General features: G+C 42.1%; 1 protein-coding gene and 1 non-coding gene across 6 annotated transcripts in view; both read left to right on the top strand.

The window, feature by feature from the left end:
* Jph1 (junctophilin 1) overlaps nt 1–19,145 on the top strand; it is a 77,824-nt gene that overhangs the window by 53,814 nt on the left and 4,865 nt on the right. For all 5 annotated transcript variants that reach the window (XM_004637559.2, XM_004637558.2, XM_023722367.1 and 2 more), the window contains exons 3-4: nt 4,294–4,412; nt 14,196–14,836. In XM_004637559.2, coding sequence (XP_004637616.1) covers nt 4,294–4,412; nt 14,196–14,836 — 760 coding nt within the window. The remainder of the gene's footprint in view (nt 1–4,293; nt 4,413–14,195; nt 14,837–19,145) is intronic.
* On the top strand, nt 18,984–19,088 carry LOC111818446. Its single transcript, XR_002822428.1, has one exon. It is a non-coding gene; the product is annotated as a U6 spliceosomal RNA (small nuclear RNA).

The raw sequence follows: 19,145 nt of genomic DNA, 5'->3' as shown, positions 1-19,145 counted from the left end.
GTGGTGTGTAGAAGGTGGAGCAGAGAGACCTGCTGTGCCCTAGCAGGTGAGCCAGGGCGCAGGTCCTGGGGAGACAGAGGTGACGTCACCAGGGAAGGAGCAGCGGGGGATGAGAGGTTGGTGGGTATTTAGGATGTATTTGAGAGGAATGCCAAGTGTATTTCTAGACAGAGGATGAGGCATTTGAGAGAAAGGGAGGTGTCAGGGATGACTCAAAGGGGTTTGGCTTGAGTGCCTAGAAGATTTGCATTGCCACCGCTGAGGTCCGTGTTCTCACATACCAATGGCCCTTATTTTTCAGGTTTCCTAATAAGAATTTTCTTGAAGTGCTTGAACAATCAAAGCATATCACAAGGACAGATAACTGTCCAACTACCATCAACCTTTATGCGTTGGATCAGATAATTAAGTTGACTTAATATGTAACAAGTTTTTTAAAAATATCACAATCAGTGTCCTCTTGAAGCAGCTTACTGTTAGGAAGAGAGGTGCTGTTGAAATGGCAAACTCTAAATATCGGGCAGTTTTACCTTTAGCAGAATCACGGTGCAACTGTGTCAGTCCACAACTGTGTGAAAGCTGGAAGTTGGCGAGACTCCTGAAGCCTCCACATGTGCCTTAACCAGAAGAATATTTACTGAGCATCTTCATTCCAAGGATGAATATGATTTTTGTATAAGCCTTATTAGGTTTTGAAAGATTGGGTGTGCTAATTTGAAAAGACAATTCCAAAAAAAGTCTGAGGAAAGTAGATTAATTTTTTGAATCAGGTGACCTGAGAGCTCACAAACTACTATTTAAGTTCTTAAGGAAAAAGAAAGCTTAGACACTTAAGTTATTGACTAGAAAAATAATTTGGGTTAATGACAAGTGAGATTAATGCTCAAGAGTCCAAGTGCTGGGGCAGTGGTGTGCCCCTGACCTTTGCAGGGCCGTGTCCAGGTGGGGTCACAGCGCTGCTTATTGAGCCCCCCAGCAGGAGGCATCTCTGCATCCCTGCGCCATACACCTGCCCCCCACCCCCACCCCTACGCCCCAGTGTTGTAACTCTCCACTCAAACTTCACTTTGACTGTTAGAAAGAGAGCTCTGTAAGAAGATCAGCAGTTGATGCTGCACTGAAAGGGGATGCTGCTCAGTTTTTGCTGCACTCTGTGAGGAATATGTTTGTGACAATGGAATACATGGAGATTCTAGAGAAACAAAGATGTGTAAATGTCAGGGGGGCTTGGAATAAATGTGTTGTGTTTTGTCCAGTACATTCCTTTGGTGCACGTGCATTTTCCGTGTAACCAGCTACAGAGTGGTGTCAGCTAGTCTCCACAGGCTGACCAGCTTGAACCCCTGACCACAGGAACAGTGGCTTTCTTACCAGCTGAATGGATAAAGGAGCCCTGAGTAGCTCCAGAAGTGAACATGGGTTTTAAGTGCACAGATTCACTAACACAGGCAGAGGCCAGTTCAGATTATATTATGAGCAAACTCCACAGCTGCCAGTGGCCTTGCCACGTGAGCACGGTGGAAACAGCGCTTGGAGTGGCCCTCCTGCCTCACATGAGCAGGTCCACCGGAAGCTCTTGACAGCGCCTCTGGCTTCAGGTGTGACTGTGGTTTGTCTCATCTGGCCAGCTGTGCAGCAGCACTGACACGAGGCAGGTCAGGCCCTCGTTATATTGGCCTCACAGGAAAGAACAAGTAAAAAAGTAAAGGGTTAAGTGCAAAAATGACACAGAAGCTTCCCTAGGCTGTACTTCCAAAATACATTTGCAGGAATGGTAAGCTGTATTTGTCTGAGTAGACAGTAGCATATTGTTAAAAAAAAAAAGGAGTGGGAGAAAATATCACCACTTTATTTGCTATGGGGTAGTGCCTGGTGATTGTGCCAGAATAAATTACTTGTACTTGAGTTTTGTAGATTTATCATGGAAGGGCTAGCAGATTACATTACAAGTCAGAATAGCACACTCTGATGGCTTCATTAATTATGATACCTAGACATAATTAGGCTCTAGCTAAGAATAGCAGCTAAAATGGAAAATCACTCTGGAGGAAAAGAAGTTGAGATTCTGAGAAAACAAAAAGAACACTTACAAAGGGCGACTGCCGGATCCCAGGCATGACCTAGGAAGGCAGAGCACCACCTGGCATCAGAGGCAGCTCCACGCAGCCAGGCGCTACACCTGCCTGCTTCAGAATGTTTTCCTGCCTTCTTGACTTTGTTTCCATTTCATAGTTTATGTTGCCCTGTAGACAGAAATATGTGCAAATATCCAAAGGTTCAGACATAACTCAGTGTTTAAAAGTTGATCCAATCACTTTTAATTATTAGACTAGAGTTTTAGAGCACTTAAAAAATGGAATAAAAAGTGCAGGGGCGGGGGGCCTGCGAGATAGCTCAGTGGTCTAATGCGCCTGCTTAGGCAAGTGTGCAGGGACCACGGTTCCATTCCCGGCACCACATGCTGTGCCAGTCCTTCCCCTAGGGTGAGCTGAGCTGGAAAAAAAAAAAAAAAAAAAAAAAAAAAAAAAAAAAACAAAAAAAAACAGAGGTGTCAGATGTGTCACCTTGATATGAGCCTGGCTTAAGCATTTAAAAAAAAAAAAAAGTGCAGAAGTTCCCACGTATCTCCTCCACAGCCTGAGCCCCCACACAGCTTCCCACCCAGTGTTCCTGAATACATTCATTACAGCTGATGAACTGACATTGATAGTATTCGAGTCCACCTCTCTGTGTTGTACAGCGGTGGGTTGGTGACAAGTGCGTCGTGTCATGTATCCTCAGCTAGAGTCACACAGAGTTGTTTCATTCCCCCTGCTCCCCCTTTCCTCTTCCTTGTCTGAACCTTTAGTGGCTTCTGTTATTACTGCTCTGTAGTTTTGTCGTTCCATTTATTCTTTGGTAACTACCCAGCTGTTTCTGAAGAAGCATCTTTTTTTAGTTCATAAAGTGAGTCCTCAGTAAATAACTGTGCCAGTGAGGGTTCTGTGCTTTGAGATTTATAGCAGAGGCCCCAAACAAAAACTCTAATCCTCATAAGGCTTCCCTGCCAGTATCTCAAGCCCCCAGGCTCCTCTAGGTCCCAAGTAGGAGTGAGATCAGCCTCATGAGTGCTCGGCAGGAGAGGAGGTGGCTGGGGAAGTGAGTGGCCAGCAGAGCCTCCTACCAGCTGCCCCGTGGCCTTCCATCAGACCCCTCTTCCTGTTTTGCTTTCCTGCAGTCCAGCCTCCCAGAGTGGATCCGCTGGCCTCCTCCCCCAAACACCAGCTGGAAAGAAGAGGACTTCTTTTGTTAGGTGTTTACTACCAGTTATCTATAGCCCTGATGGGTGTTGAGAATGTGTGAGAGAAAGTTTACAGGGTTATAAGAAATAGGTGCTTACAATCAGCATTGGGTCCCTGGCTGGATGAGATCTTTCCAGCTTTGGAAGTAGATGGCCCACAGTTATCTCTGTGGCTTCCAGACCCCTCCGGCTGGTGAGCATCCATTCCCATCTTGTTACTAGAAGCCCACTTCTTTCGCCGTCTGCCTTCTCCCTCACCTTAAGCCCTTTGGAAAGATGTGAGCTTTGTCCTGAATGATGGGCCAGGCAGTAGATACAAAACCAGATGGCCCCTTCTGTCCTCACCCAGTCTGCCTCACCCTCTCCATGTTTCAAACAAGAAAGATGCTTAAAAAATTGCCTCTGTGCAATGCTCAGTGACCTCCTGAGCAGGCAGGCATGTGGCGGCAGCAGTGAATATCTCCCAGCTGCATGCCTGGTCGCAGCACCTGGGAGCCCCAAATTGGCCACATGGTCCTATCGATGCCATGGGAATCATGATATAAACACTAGCAACAAAAGTTGTGCTTGTTTTTCCTCCCAAAAGGCCACTTTCCCAGCATAGGACTGAGTAGCCCTTCCTTAATCGAATTCACACATGAATTCCACCATAGGATGAAAACCTGCAGACTTCATGTATTCATGTACACAAATTCTACTCTTCCTGCTTCTGAGGGATAATACCAACCAAAAGCAACAGGAGATTTGATTCAGCAAGTGTCCCCAACCAAGTAAGCTTTTCAAGCCACACAGACTTTTCTCATATGCTTCATTTTTCCTGAAAGGAAACCTGAAATGATTTCCAGGTGTAGTGTCAGCTCCGTTTTTCTCACTGAAATCTCACAGCAGTGTGACACTAAAACTTGCTTTCGCAGGTGGCAGGCCTGGGTCACAAATAACGTCTCCTGGATGGAGATGTGCTTGTGCGAGTGTAATTAGTAAGGTGCTAACTGACCCTTTTGTGCCCCGTGTAGGACTGCACATGCGAGGGCGAAGGCTGATGCTGCTGACCAGGCTGCTCTGGCTGCCCGCCAGGAGTGCGACATTGCGAGGGCTGTGGCCAGGGAGCTGTCACCCGACTTCTACCAACCAGGTAAGACAGTTCTCTTTGATGGGAGCAGGTGGAGTCCTGGCTTTCGCTTTACTTCCTTTTTCATTTTAAGGTCAATATCATGAAGCCCAGCAATACTACAAAATAAGTGGACACAAACAGTAACAACACCTGAAGTTTCAGTGTCAGCCCTGGAGATTGGGGTCACACCCCGGGTGTCTACCTCCCTGCCCCTCCCCCCACCCCTCCCCTCACCTCTGACCACATATGGCCAGCAAACTTTGAGCCAAGACCCTAAACAAGAGAGAACTATAGAAGAAGCGTTTCTGAAAAATTGTATTAGTGATGATTATAGATTCTGAGACAATTATGGCCAAATTCAGGGGCATCTATATAACAACACTTAGGAGTAGGAGAACCAATAAATACCATGGGGCTGTTTTGTTTGTTTCCTCTCTTCTCTCCTCTGTCTCTCTCTCTCTCTCTTCTTTTTTTTAAACTGGACACTAAACCCAGGGAGCACTGAGCTACATCTCTATCCATTTTTACTTTTTTAAATTTTAAGACATGGTATTGCTAAATTGCCCAGGCCGGCCTATAATTTGCATTATTCCTGCTTCAACCTCCCCAGTAGTTGGGGATTACAGCCAGGTACCATCCCGCCCAGGTAGTTTGTTTGGTTGTTTGTTTCTTTGGGGGGATTTTTTTCTTTTCTTTTTTTTTTACCTAAAATTGAAAGGATTAGAAGGTACCCACATAAAGCCAAATTAGTCTGCACAGGAAGAAAATGTCGCAATGGAAAAAATTAAAATGACAACTTCAAAAAATTATATTGGTGTGTGCCTCACAAGTGTTATGAAATAAATATTTATCATAATTTTAAATATTTAACTTGCTTTGTAGTAATAGCCTGGTTTTTAAAATTTTAAAAACAGTTGTCATCTTTTTAGTTTTCCGCTGTTCTATGAACATCTTTCTAGTGATTGCTTCCAGGGATTTCTAGATAAAGAGCCTAAAATTGTTGTTCAAATTTTCCATTAAAATTTGCAATCCTGGTAAAGAATTTTCCCATGTTGATTTGAATTAATTCAGCCAATCTGTATTAACTAGTGCCCTGTGCCCACCAGCACCCTCAGCAATATAAGTGTTTGGTGTGTGCTTGGTTCCACTGAGATGGCGCAACACTGGAACCACAGGGCTTCTCTGAGCTCTACCTGTGATGTAGGTCAGAGTGAGCAAAGTGTAAATAAAAGACAGTTTTCTTGTGAAAAAAAGGGGGGGAATAATATATATATACAAGAGAGATAGGATAAATATACAGCTACTTTCTCCGTTCACTGAGAATAAAAGTTTGTACTAATACTGTTTGTCTTTTTTGGATGGGATGGAAGGTCTACAGGATGTTCAGGGTCTCACTACTAGATCAGACGCGTAGTGATCCTCCTGTTTACAGCCTCCCACGAGCTAGGATTACAGGCGCACACCACCAAGCCCAGTCTCAATTGCCATCTCAGCGTGCCCCAGGAGCAGGGCCAACACTGCAGGCCTGGGAATTGAACCCCGGGCCCTTTAATCCACTGAGCTATTTGGCCAGCCCTTGTACTAACATTGTTTAGACAAGATATGTCTGCATCTTGTCCTCTGAATAGCTACTGACAACAATATGCAATGTATGAACTATTGTAAACATCCTACTAACCTGTTTTGAAGCTGTTTCATCACTATTTTATCTTTTTTTCTCAAGATAAATAAAAAATTTTTAAAAAAGGGAACAGAAGGCCAAGAACCATAGAAGAATGCAGAAAGTTTACCACACCTGCCGTTTTGATGGTCAGGGTGGGGATTTTAATTATTTCCTGTAAAGAACAACATAGTTAAAAGGGTAAGAAGACTACTTTGATCTGAAAAAAAAAAAAAAAATGCAGCAGAGCATAGAAGTGCTGAGCTTGGCACAGTTGTCAGAGTGAACCTCAAGAGTTCAAGCCAAGGGAGACAACCAGAGACAGTGGCTGTTTTCTTCCCTGTGCATCTGTTTCATTGAGCCTGTGGTGAGACTGAAATCATTAAACACGTGTATATCTTGTTTGGAAATAGGTCCTCTGCATTTTCTGCAGGGACCTCTGATACAAGAAGCTGTTTTTCTGGTGTGAAATGAAATCACACTTCCCTTGTGTCTAAGTACCACAGCAAATTAGCCATTTCAGGTTGTGAGAGCTGCAAAGGTTCAGGGGGTTGGCGGGTGTTCCCCAAGGGCTGCTGCCATTGGGGAAAAGCTGGACAGTCAGGAGACACTGAGCTTGAGCTGCTTCAGAAGCAGACAAAGTCGCTATTGTTGCCTACAAATGCTAATTCTTGGTTCTCTTAACTCTGCTGGGGAATGGGGTCCCTGTAGACTTCCATTAGGTGTTACCAAGAGGTAAATGATATGGAAGGTCATCTTAGTTCCCAGACTGAATGGTTTTTAAGGCCCTTTTATGGTGTAAAAGCACTTGAGAGGAAAGAAGTATTGTGGGAAAATGTAATTCCACTCTTTCTTAGCTCAGCTAGCTTGATACAAGCAAGCTGTCCATCAGCAATGAATACATCCCAGGAGATGACAGTGGGTCTGTTGGCGACCAGGGCTCAGGGGAAAGCTGCAGTCACCTTTGACCCACAGCCAGCACTTCCTTCAGCAGCTGTATAGAGGGCCTTTTCTTGTCCTGACTATTATGAGTCTTCTCGAGGGACCATAGCTCATGCTTTCCATTCTGCATTTGCAGGGTGATCAAATCAGATAGACATTTGCTAAAAGGGCTTTCAAGTACCCTCAGTTGGGCCACTCATTTAATTTACATATCTCAGATATAAATGTTTCCATTATTTGGAATGCATGTGCTGGGCCTAGCAGTCATTAACTGGGAAGAAGAATGCCTGTTGTAGCTTACATTTTAGACATTCTTGTGGCAAGTCACCTATTCTGAGGAGCTGGCATTCTTTTCAGATATTTACCATCTTAGCTAAATCTTATGTGTTTAGTCCAAAAATATATTTAACAATGCAAGAATAAACATAGCCACGTGTGATGTTCTCAAAGGGTTAACTTCTAACAAAAGCATATCAAGGGGTATGTGTGTGTGAATGTGTAATTACATGCACAGAGACAAACCTAAATTAACACTTAACAGTGAGTGACACGGTGACTCACTCCCCAAGAATTCCAAAAGAACTTGGCCCTGTGAGAGTTAAACTTGAAAATGGGGCCGTGTTACAAGGCAGAGGTAGATCAAGCGAGGCCGATAGTATGACTTTAAGAACTGCAAGATCTGCCTGCAATATGCCTGGGGGTAGGAAAACATCTAAAGGAAGAGTTGGTCATCCAAGAGTGTGTAGAAGAAAAGTGAGTCACAGAGGCACAAACTGGCATTGTCCATCCAGACCCTGTCCAGAGGAGGCACAGCCTGAGCCAAAGCCTTGGCATGATTCTGGTTGCATTGGCAAGGCCTTTTTTATGATGGAGCGGGATACAGAGAACTGCCGCCAGCGCTGTGTGTCTCTGTTGGCAAGGTCATCCTCACGGAGGAAGCAGATGCACCAGGCTAGCTCAGCCATTAGGTAGGAGGCTCATCTCTGGCTCTTTGTTCTGAATCCATGCTTACTAAACTTGGGTTTTTATGGAGGTCTGTCAAAAACGAGAGCATATACTTAGAAAGTAGTATCGGTGTGAGTCCGGTGGCCCAGGTGACACTGACATTGCACCCCATAAACTAATGGAAACCTTCCAGCTTTATATCAGTCTTGTGAGCTTTGGTAATAGGAGTCTGCCCCAAGTGATGGCTCTACTTCAAAGTGCTGATAAGGTCAAGTTTCTAAACCAGGAAGATAGAGATAAAGCGTTGAAGGATGATCACCAAAACGTAGAAGGGATTGGTGGAATGTGAACAGAGACTATATATGTATGGCTCTTTGTTTCACTGTTTTCATTGCCTTCCTTTTCTTTGTTGGTGGAAATTGGATCTCAGTATGTAGTCCAGGGCCTCAAACCTCAGCATCAGCCTTCCAAGTGCTGGGATTACAGATATACACCACCACTCCTGGCTCTGTGGTTTTGCTATGAAGATTCTTACTTTGTTGATTTCAAGTGATAAGGAGGTATAAAGTTTTTATATTTATTAGTAGAGTTGAGTATGAGTTAAGGAAATTGAAACACTGCCCTGGAATGTGGTGATTTTATTACTTTGAGCCCTCTTGGTTGATAGCCAGCTGGCTCCTAGGCAACACACTCAGCAAGCTTTTGTCTTACTGTGTTTAAGCATGGATGTGTCACACACAGAGCCTTGATCATTTAAGGTGGAAGTGACCTCACTAGTGCAGGTTATTAATGACCAGTATTGACCTAGAAGTCCTTAAAATGAGGTAAAAGTCTTTAAAAATCAGAATATTATCCTCATTAATTTTCTATGTTTGTCATTAATACATAACTATTTTTGATTAAGAAAAGGGAACCATCCAAGAATAGAAGATTTCTAAGCACATCTTCCAAACCTAAAATTCATAAAGAAAGGAAACTGAATTATCCAGTAGTACACATGAAATTAGTAATTTATGTGCCTTTGGTGGTTCTTACCCCGCTCGTTCCCATGTATTGTGTTTCACAAACATGTACCAAGTGCCAGCTGAGTGCAGAACGCTGGAACACTTGTCCTGTGGCTCACAGACAAGTCCTGTGGCCTTGGTCATGCATGCATGGGTGGGGTTTTATAGATGGAACTGTAATTTCTTACAGAAAAGAAGCATTTTCCCCCTGTGGGGGGGAAAAAAAAAAAGTCTACTGCTCATTACATCATCCTTTCAGCCTTACAATCTGCTCTTCTTTCACTGATTGGCAGTCTCTAGAGAAAATGTCTAATTTCTACTTAATGTTCCTGGGGAGGAGAGATGACTCAGTAGAGTAAGCGCTTCCCTGGCAAGCGCAAGGGCCTGAGTTCAATCCCCGGTTCCACCAAAAAAATAAAATAGAGTCACCAAAATCTACTTAATGCTCCGAAGGATTTGACATGGTCACTGTCTTTGACAGCATTTGTGCTGGGGAATCTTCCTGGTGCTTCTAGTGCCCCTGGCCCATAGAGACTCACCTCTGAAGTTCAAACTGCATTCCCTGCTGCCACCATCTGCCATTGTTGGTTGAGAGCCTTTGTGACAACTGTGCCAACTTACCTTTCAGTGTCCCTGGATGACATGCATGCTCACTGTTGATTCATGTGTGTGGCATGTCCCAGAGCAGGTGACTTGGCTTTGACTTCTACCTATGTGAGTCATGGGGGGAAAGGGCAACACAACCCTTAGGATTGATAGCAGCTGCCTGTAAAGATGGGACCGTAGGGCTGTCTGTGAAAATACTGGCTGCAACAGCTACCAATGTTTGTCAGAATTTCCCTGCCTGGCAGTGTTCTGGCCAGTCCTTTTAATGAACTGCTGCACCTCGTCAGCTTTATGTTGCTGGCATTGTACTGCTAACACACACTGCTACACAGCACAAGTAGCAGGCACAGTGTGTGCCTTCCAAGAGAAAACAGTCCTGGAAAAACCTCTGTCTTCTGCATTAAGTTAAATGTCTTATTTAAAATTCATTTAATAGGTGCCCGGCTAGCTCAGTCGGTAGAGCATGAGACTCTTAAAATACATTTAGTCTTACTCTGGAAAATCTAGCTGTATAGCCCCCTTATTTGGCCACTTGTCACATGACTATGTCACACTGCAACTATTTCCAGCTGGATGTAGTCCTGGAGGGCTGGAGTTAGGCCCATGTCTAGGCAACATAGGTACCTTTGCAACAGGGTTCCAAGCTGTACTGAATTTGTACTTACTTAATCAAAATTTCTAGTCCTAGCACCCAAGTGCTTCTAATAGGCCATAGGTACAGGAGCCACTCTTTGAATGTATTAAAGTTTCCTAGTCATTTTCAAATGTATCATAAAGCTAGAATTGTTCTTTAAATCTAGAATTGGTCCAAACTATACTTTCTCTACTCTCGTAATTTCTTTAAACTCAGTAGGTTTTGAGTATCACTAGGCCTGTAGATGGAACTGGAAAACTCAAAGTGGACACAAGTAGTCCCATAAGACATACCTTTCCTTATATAGCTAGGACAAAACTATTCAGAGGCAACGTGCAAAATTTCTAAAGGTTAAAAAAGTGATTAAGATCGTATTTGAGAGTTAATAAGCATATTAAGAAATACATGCAATGGAGTCTAGGCTTTAGCTTCATAAATCCATTAATACAAATTCCTCCAATAGTCAAATCATTCTTAAGTTGGCCTATTAATAAGAGTAGAGTATAAATGAAGAGGTAGAGAAAGTAGTTTTAGTGCTTATGAAAAGCATTTGAAAATATGTATTACCTTCAAGTATTACAGGTTTTCCTGTTTGAGATCAGTAAAGCATGTCCCTTGAAGTATCGCCTTTAAAAATTTTCAGCTACTTTTCTTTAACCAGTATTGCTGGATAGCATGAGCCCTGGCTTGTGTTTCCATGGTCTCACCCTCTGCTGGTGCCTGTCACTTTTGTCTGTCAAAGCAGCTCCTTTTTTTGCTGCTAGTAGCAAACCCAGGTGGGACTGACAGTCTCTGGACTAAATCCTAAATCTGTAAGCTGTGCTACCACCATTACTTCAGAGCGAAGCACATGGGCTTTCTGGTGGCTTTATTTCTCACAGTTCAGCAGCTCTTTACCTTTGCCTTCCAACTTTAAAAATATACAATAATGGTTGCCATAATCTATTACTTTCACTCTTTCATCTGTATACTTAAACATTAGCTTTATTTATTTATTTTTGAGATGGGTGACATTATGTAGTCCAGGCTGGCGTCACCACAATCCTTTTATATCAGCCTCCCGAGTGCTGGAGTTACAGGTGTGTGTCACCACACCCAGCTTAAACATTAGTTTTTCATGTGCCTTAATTTTTAAGAGAAAAAGAGTGTGACAGTTTTGCGAAAATAACTTTAGCGCTTGTTAGATTGAAGACTTTATAAATCATTAGTGAGCTCTATAAGGTCAGTGGCTTGGCCTAATACTACTTGATTGGCTTCAGAAGGCTTGACTATTGTCATTATCTGCACAGTGTGTGCACTATCCTACCTACGCAGGTATATGCAGTCATGCTATAGAATTGAGTAACAGTGGGGCACAGATAAAAACAACGTAGATGCCATTTTGGGTGGAGGGGTGGGGGCAAAGTGTGTAAGCAACATCGTGCATCAGGCTGTCTCAGAAAATATACTTTATCACAGAAGAGGTGGAAGGGGTTTGTAAAAATAAATCTCCTATAGACTCACCAGGGGCCTTTCCATGTGAATGACCTGAAGGACTTAAAAGTTGGCACAAATCCTGAGGGTATAACTTGAGATGACCTAGGCACTAAGAATAAATGTAAAAAGCAGGAATGGGTGGCTAATGGGAGCATAATTCTTGAGCCCGTGATTTCTCTCTCGGTGCTATGTTCAAATACAGCCCACGGGAGGGTTCAGAAACAGATGCCACCTTTAGCGTGAGTGCAGTCAACCTTTCATTGAAGAGATTTGTCACACTGGGCCAGGAATTCACGCCACCACTTCTGACAGAGTTAAAAGAAAATTGCCAATTTAAAAAAAGAGACACTTAACCATATTTAGAAAGGAAATCTCAAATGCTGATAAGTGATCTTGACAGATTTGGGAAACTCAAATCCCGAGGGGTGGGTTTGTCTTCTGGAAGATGCGAATGGTTCCGATCCTGTCGTGTCTGTGGCTGTGGGTGCAACCTGCAGCTGTGTGCTTTCAGGAAGTCTTCTTTCTGACTGGAAAATGTTTCATGTTGCTGGATGTTTTTTCTTAAAGGAGACACAGGAACTATGTGACTTTCGGGTTTTCAGCTACTATCGCTGTTTCCACATCAAACATGGGGATAATATCTGCTTCTTAGGTTTTAATGAAGTTTTAAATTTCATAAAGTGTCTTGACTAATAGCAATTTAATTATAGTAGCTTATTATTCAGACTACCACAGGAAGTGTCATTAAAAATGTCAGTGTGTTTTTTAAAATAATTTTACTGAGAAAGAACAATGAGACAGTTTCAAAACCAATTACTAGCACAGTTTCAATAATTAATGCATTGCATATTGTTGTTTTAGTGGTTATGCATTCTACAAGATGCAGACATGCTATCCTGTCCACAAACACTATTATAACAAATCTCTCTATTCATTGAATTAAGACAATGCTGCTGTATATCTACCCCAACTATTTTGAGTATACAAATACAAAATGGTCATTCATTTGTATCCCCTTTTTTGGTTAATTTTGTCAGAGAAGGGTACTCCATTGTCATTTAAATATTGTAGGTGCATGAATTCAGCAAAATATTTGCTGTAGTCCAGTAGTCCATAATAGTAGTTGGTTTTCCGTAAGACTGTCAATGTCAGAAGTTGTGGACATGAGCCTTTTACAGCTCAGCCTATTAATATGGCTTTACTTTTTATACTTTGTCTTCTATACTTTTCTGCTGGATGGTTAAGACCAAAATAAAGCAAGACCTATATAACAAAAAAATGTAACTTTTGTATCTGATAACATCAGTCAAATCCCCTCAGGATTTATCCTGAAACTCTGTTCCGCAGTTTGTAGATCCTTTGTCAGTGTCAGCCATGTGGATGAGTCACAGCCATTCCTTGACCAGTTTGCTCTTTGTGAAAGCCTGAGAAAATGTTTTGTCTCCATGTGACTCTCCTTAGGCACACTCTACATCATTTATCGCTTTCCTCTGTGGTCCCATAATCTCCTTGATCAGAAAATTTGGGACACAACTGAGTTACATGATGTCACAGATAGGTTCTCCTAAGTCCTGAGTCTTCATTGTGAGTGTGTTTTTAACAAATAAGGATAATTGTCCTTCAACCCTTCTCAACCACTTTTGCTAACTTGGGATAGAACAGGGAGCTCAAAGCAGGAAGGAAAGTGCCAAGGGGCAGTGCTACAGAGCTGACTAGACCCCAAGCCAGTGGATGAGGATGAGAGGTTCCCCCTTGTACACTTGAGAGATGATTAAGCAGCTCCCACTCAGAACCAAAGACCACTGCTTTGTCTTGAATTTGATGCCAGAAGAGTATTCACTACAGCAGAGTGGTAGGGAAGAGGAGTGGCTAGGGGTTGAATGCAGGACTTCCACTGAGCTGCATCCCCAGCCCTTTATTTAATTTTTTAGTTTGAGACAGGTTCTTGTTAAGTTACTGAGTTGCCCAGTTTGGGCCTGAATTTGAGGTCCTTCTGCTTCAGACTCTCAGTGCTGGGATTTCAGACCTGCACCACCACCTGCAACTATAGCATTTTGTGTAGTACAGAATAAGCTATGAAGCTTGTTCCTAACTTGAAAGTTTCACTAAGCAATACGAATTAATTAGCTGCAAGGTTTCTTCTGACTTATAGTATGGTTACTTTAAATTTTTAGCTAGAAATCATTTCTTCTTGCAAATGTGTACCTCCTATGTTTACATAATTTGGATAGACAGGTTCATTATGTTTCTATACCAATATGTGTTCTGAAAGTATAAAAGAATATGTAATTATTAGAAATGTCAAAATTACTTTTATGACCATCAAAAATGTAAATAATAAAATTATCTTTAAAGTTTCTTTTTAGTAATAATCTCTTTCTCTAGAGAATGAATGTGCTAATATTTACTCAAAGCATTGTAAATAAATTTAAAAGAGAAATATTAACTCCATTAACAAACAAATATATCAACCTAATGTATGAGACTTCATACTTACTTTGATCACCTTCCTCCCTTTTGTCTTGTTTTCTTTCCAGGCCCTGATTACATCAAACAGAGATTTCAAGAAGGTGTAGATGCTAAGGAAAATCCTGAAGAAAAGGTACAGGAAAAACCGCCTACTCCAAAGGAATCTCCTCATTTTTATCGCAAAGGCACAACCCCCCCTGCGTCTCCTGAGGCAAGTCCCAAGCACAGCCACTCTCCCAAGCCTTCCTCTCCAAAGGCCCTGAGGAAGCAAAACCCTAGTTCGGGGACAAGACTCAGTCAAGATAAAAGGAGTATGGCTGATGAGCAAGTAACAGCCATTGTCAATAAGCCGTTGATGTCAAAGGTCCCCTCCAAGGAACTAGCACCCCAGTCCAAGTACTCTGGCCGCCACCATGTCCCCAACCCCAGCAATGGGGAGCTACACTCCCAGTATCACGGCTACTATGTGAAACTGAACGCCCCCCAGCACCCTCCAGAAGATGTAGAGGAAGAGGATGGATCAAGCCGGGCTTCCTCAGCACTGGTGCACAAGCCATCGCCTAACAAGTGGAGCTCCCCTAAATCTGTGACAAAACCAGTTGCCAAAGAAAGCAAAGCTGAGCCAAAAGCTAAGAAGTCTGAACTTGCTATACCAAAGAATCCAGCAAGCAATGATTCGTGCCCTTCTTTGGAAAAAGAAGCCAATTCAGTAAGTCTTACAAGAAATGTTTTCTCTTCCCCTTTTCCCTTTGGTTCTTTCAGGGAGCAGCATGGGGTGACAGCATCTCAATGGCAGCCACCTAACAAAGGTCCTAGGAGCACGAGATGGTAAGGGTGTAGAGGGTAACATGTTTGTAGCTTGAGATCACACAGAGCTCTCCAGGCAAGAATTTCTGAGTCTACTCGGCCACCAACCATTGACATAAGCCAAATAGGTTCAACAGCCTTACATAACCTCAGTCTCAGTCAGCCTTTTTCAGGGTTTTTGGTGAGCCCCAGCACAGCTTGCTATCTGACTCAAGGGAAACATGGCTGCTGCCATGACCAGCCTCTCTCTGAGCTCTGGCAAGGGGTTCTGAGCCCTCCTTGAGCTTCACCACAGCCCACCTGCTTCCACCAAGAGTATTTCTTAGCTCTTGTGAATTCTTTTTACAGATCTTTATCTTAGATTTTACTTGATTAGCCAGGCTTTGTAGCCAGACCATTTTTCTTATCCAATGAAAAAATTTGCAGCAATTTAAGAGAATTATTTTGGTCTTCTAATGTCTCTTCCATGCATGTTCTCACATTTTCAGTTTCCTAGGAGACACAAATTATTACCACTAAGACTTGAGTGTGTAAGGTATTTACTTGTGCAGAAAGCTCAGGGTTAATGATAAATGTTTAAATGCTCATTCACATGAAATTTATTTGTTGAATAATGTGAGCCATTAATAGTTCATCAGATTCTTTAAAATATATATAGCCTAACATTACCAATTCTATAGAAATTGACTAACTGATTGTTAGCCTGCTCACGTACCTTGGGGGTTGGACATTAAATGCAACTCAGGAAGAAGCTGCAGTTTAGAGGCTTGATGAAGACTGGCGTAGTCGACAAGATGAGAGCACCACCCTGAGTTTCTTAGTTTTATCTGTTTGGTTTACTCATAGGATTTAATAGGTAAAGTTTATCTCTTCAGTTAACTTATACTTGAAATTTTTGTCTCTTCTGCTAATAGCTATAAAATACCAGTTTTCTTCTTTTTCAGATTCTTTTTAATTAGATAAGTAGAATTGATTGGGTTAGTTGGATTAATTTCCTAAGAGTCAGTCTTTATGGAGTCAAGTAATTTTCAAGATAGACTAACATTGTAAGACTCTGACGTTTGTAAGACATTTAATAAATGTTTAACAATATTCAAATAGTATAACATTTGTTAAACTTAGTAATTTGTTTGTCATTTGACAGTCAGCATTTGTATCCATACTAAGGCCTCACCTACATATCTGTATTAGTTTTGCCTGATTTTCAAATGAGAAATTCTAACACTGCGAGACCTTCCGGTGGCTACCTCAGCATAATCAATCATGGGTTCACCCAGAACTCTGTAAGGCAAGAAGATCCCCAGTGTCTTGCTCATTTGAGTTACCAAGCTCTTACCTGTAAGACTCATTCTGTAAAATAGTATTAGGTTGAATAAATTCACAGCCTCATTATTCAGAGAAAAACTACATATATGCATACTTGTTTTACTTATTGGAGGAATCCTGATTTTTGGAATTAAAAACCAAGCATCCTCCATCTCTGAAGGTCAGCCCCAGGGCCCCTCTTCACAGCAGTGGCAATAGGGGGCCAGTGGTCTGCAGCCCCCCTGAGCTGCAGGCTGTCTGTAGGGGTGACAGTCTGTCTTCTGGGAGCTGATAGCACCTTCCACATTCCTGGCAGATGTTAGGAACTGACAGTATTATCATAAGGAGAGTCAGTGAATGACCTTTAAAATGATGAAGCCTGGTAAGATTGTGAGGTAAAGGGACTTTGTAAATTAGAAGTTTATAAAGAACAGTTTAAAATTCACATAAACATTCACACTAAAGCAGATGTTTGAGGGAAACCTGGGATGAATCAGTGCTCTTCCTTGGTGGGCAGCTGAGATATCTAGTTTGAGTCAGTATCTCCATTTGTAGGGTGTGTGACCAACCAGAATCTGGGATTTTATAGTCAGCCAGCTCTTGTGACTCAGACAGTATTGGCCATTGATGAAGAGCGTAGATTCTGCTGCCTAACTGAGATCAAATCCCAGCTCTGTTGCTTTCCAGCTGTGTGGCTCTGGACAAGTTTCCTAACTGCTTTGTGCTTTGGGTTCCTTATCTGTCCCTATTTCAGGGACATGGAGTTGTTGTAGGGCACAGCAAAAGTGCCCTAACAGTTTTGCCTGGGTTTTGCTCCAGTGCTGTACAAGTTGAAGTATACATGGTTCCTAAGTATTCTAATGGAATCGTTCCATCTTCAGGATTAGCCTGGACATTGATCTCCCAGAAATACAGACAATCTTCTGGGACACAAACTAACACTTGAAGCCAATTGCTTGCCTGAGTATGAGAAGTTGAGGTCACCTAAGGAGCTCCTGTGCCCTGCAGGCAGTGCTTGCCTTACACTCTTGCCTCAGGGGCACACGTTGTACTGAAGTTTTGTACAGCTTTGTACCGTGAAGGCTCTAGCACGAGCCACAGAACCATCTTTAGAGCCTTGTTACTAAGCAAGTTGGATATCAATTCCAGATATTTATATGATCAGTTAATATCCAGATATTAATTGGATATTAACTCCAATTAGGAATTCCACCCATTCTAAAAATCAGCCAAACTTTTCTTTTTCATCCTTACTATGATCAGCTTCCAAGTTTATTTTGAGATACACCTGAACTTTCTTTTGAATTTATGTAAGATTTAGAGCACCCCTGTTCTATCAAGTTTGAACCTCACCGAAAAAGAAAGAAGGACAAACACATTATCATCAGTCTTTGTTATTGTTATTAAATTCAGGTTGCCCTTTGCTTATAGTTTTAGTTAGAAAAGTTTTAGGTTTGACATAAACCCTAATTGAGGAGAAAATTCCTCACCATTTTAAATATGAAAGATCATCTCAGAAGAAACAGATTTCCTGAGCTAAAATTTCTTTCCAAATTTTGATCTCCTCTATTTTATTACTTTATCCACCTAAAAGTTTTATCTCATCTGCAGTTAAACTTTGCTCTGCTGTGTCTCCTTCCATTACACCTGTCCCAGTCAGTCTGGACAAGCAAGACTGAGTGTGTGTGTGTGTGTGTGTGTGTGTGTGTCTGTGTGTGTCTGTGTGTGTCTGTGTGTGTCTGTGTGTGTGTGTGTGTGTGTGTTATTTTTCATTTTGCTATTTTAAGCCACAACTGGCCACCACAGTCATATTTATGGGACTTCACCTTAAAGCTTTTCATGCGGTATCCTGCCTCAGTATCTAAAGAACACAGAGGTCGTGGCTTAATATCTGCCCTTTAAACATAACGTCCCAGATTTTTATTTTTTACCTGATTTCTGGTTGAGCCACTCATGCAGGCTTACTCTTGATCTCACTGAGTCATCTTTAAAAATAACTTCATAAATGGAGCTGTGCTAGTAGGATAAATATATGCGTGTTGGAATATATACAGGGTAAATACATATGTGTGTGTTCAGTAGGGAAAATACATATACATGTATTTTTCATTCTGGATAAAGCACCATGCATTATTCATTGAATCCAGATTATCAGTATGTTGAAACAGAAGCCAAAATATGAAGAAAGACAGTAAGCTAAATTCAACCCAAGACCATATACAAACCCAAAATACTAAAACAAATTGATACAATTTTATGAAATGGGAGTTAAGATTCAGGGCAAACCTTAAGCTTTTTTTCCATGGTATTTGTACGTATAAGCAGTCTCTCTACCACAGAGCTACATTCCCACCCCTCACCTCAAACTTTTAAAGTTGACTTCACCGAAATTACCTTCTGTGATTCCACTTTTGAGTCCACTGTGTGATACTGAACTCTGTCACTTTGGTCTTACAGAGTATACTTTTGTTCATCTTTCATTAAATGCACTGTACCAAAAGAGCAGAGATTGTCCCACATCCCACAGGCTTTGTGTGTGTGTGTGTGTGTGTGTGTGTGTGTGTGTGTGTGTATGGCCAGCTCAGCCCACCTTGCGGGCAGGGCTGGTGTGGCATGTGGTACCAGGGATTGAACCGCGGACCCTGTGCACTTGCCTAAGCTTGCCTTAGCTGGCGCTTTAGACTGCTGAGCTATCTTGCCAGCCAATCCCACAGTCTTAACATTCATGAACGAAACCTAATCAAGTGCTTGCCCCAACAGCACATAAACTAAAATTGGAATGACAGAGTAGATTAGCATGGCCCCTGCACAACAATGATGAACAAACATGTGAGGCATTCCATATTTTTTAAAAAATTAAAAATAGTAGTATAGCATTTTCTTAAAATACCCGTGCTGAGTTTGGT

Source organism: Octodon degus, unplaced genomic scaffold (assembly GCF_000260255.1).
Source record: "Octodon degus isolate 3935 unplaced genomic scaffold, OctDeg1.0 scaffold00091, whole genome shotgun sequence".
Lineage (NCBI taxonomy): Eukaryota > Metazoa > Chordata > Mammalia > Rodentia > Octodontidae > Octodon > Octodon degus.
Note: the sequence above shows the minus strand (reverse complement) of the source record. Positions and strands in the feature narration are given on the sequence as shown.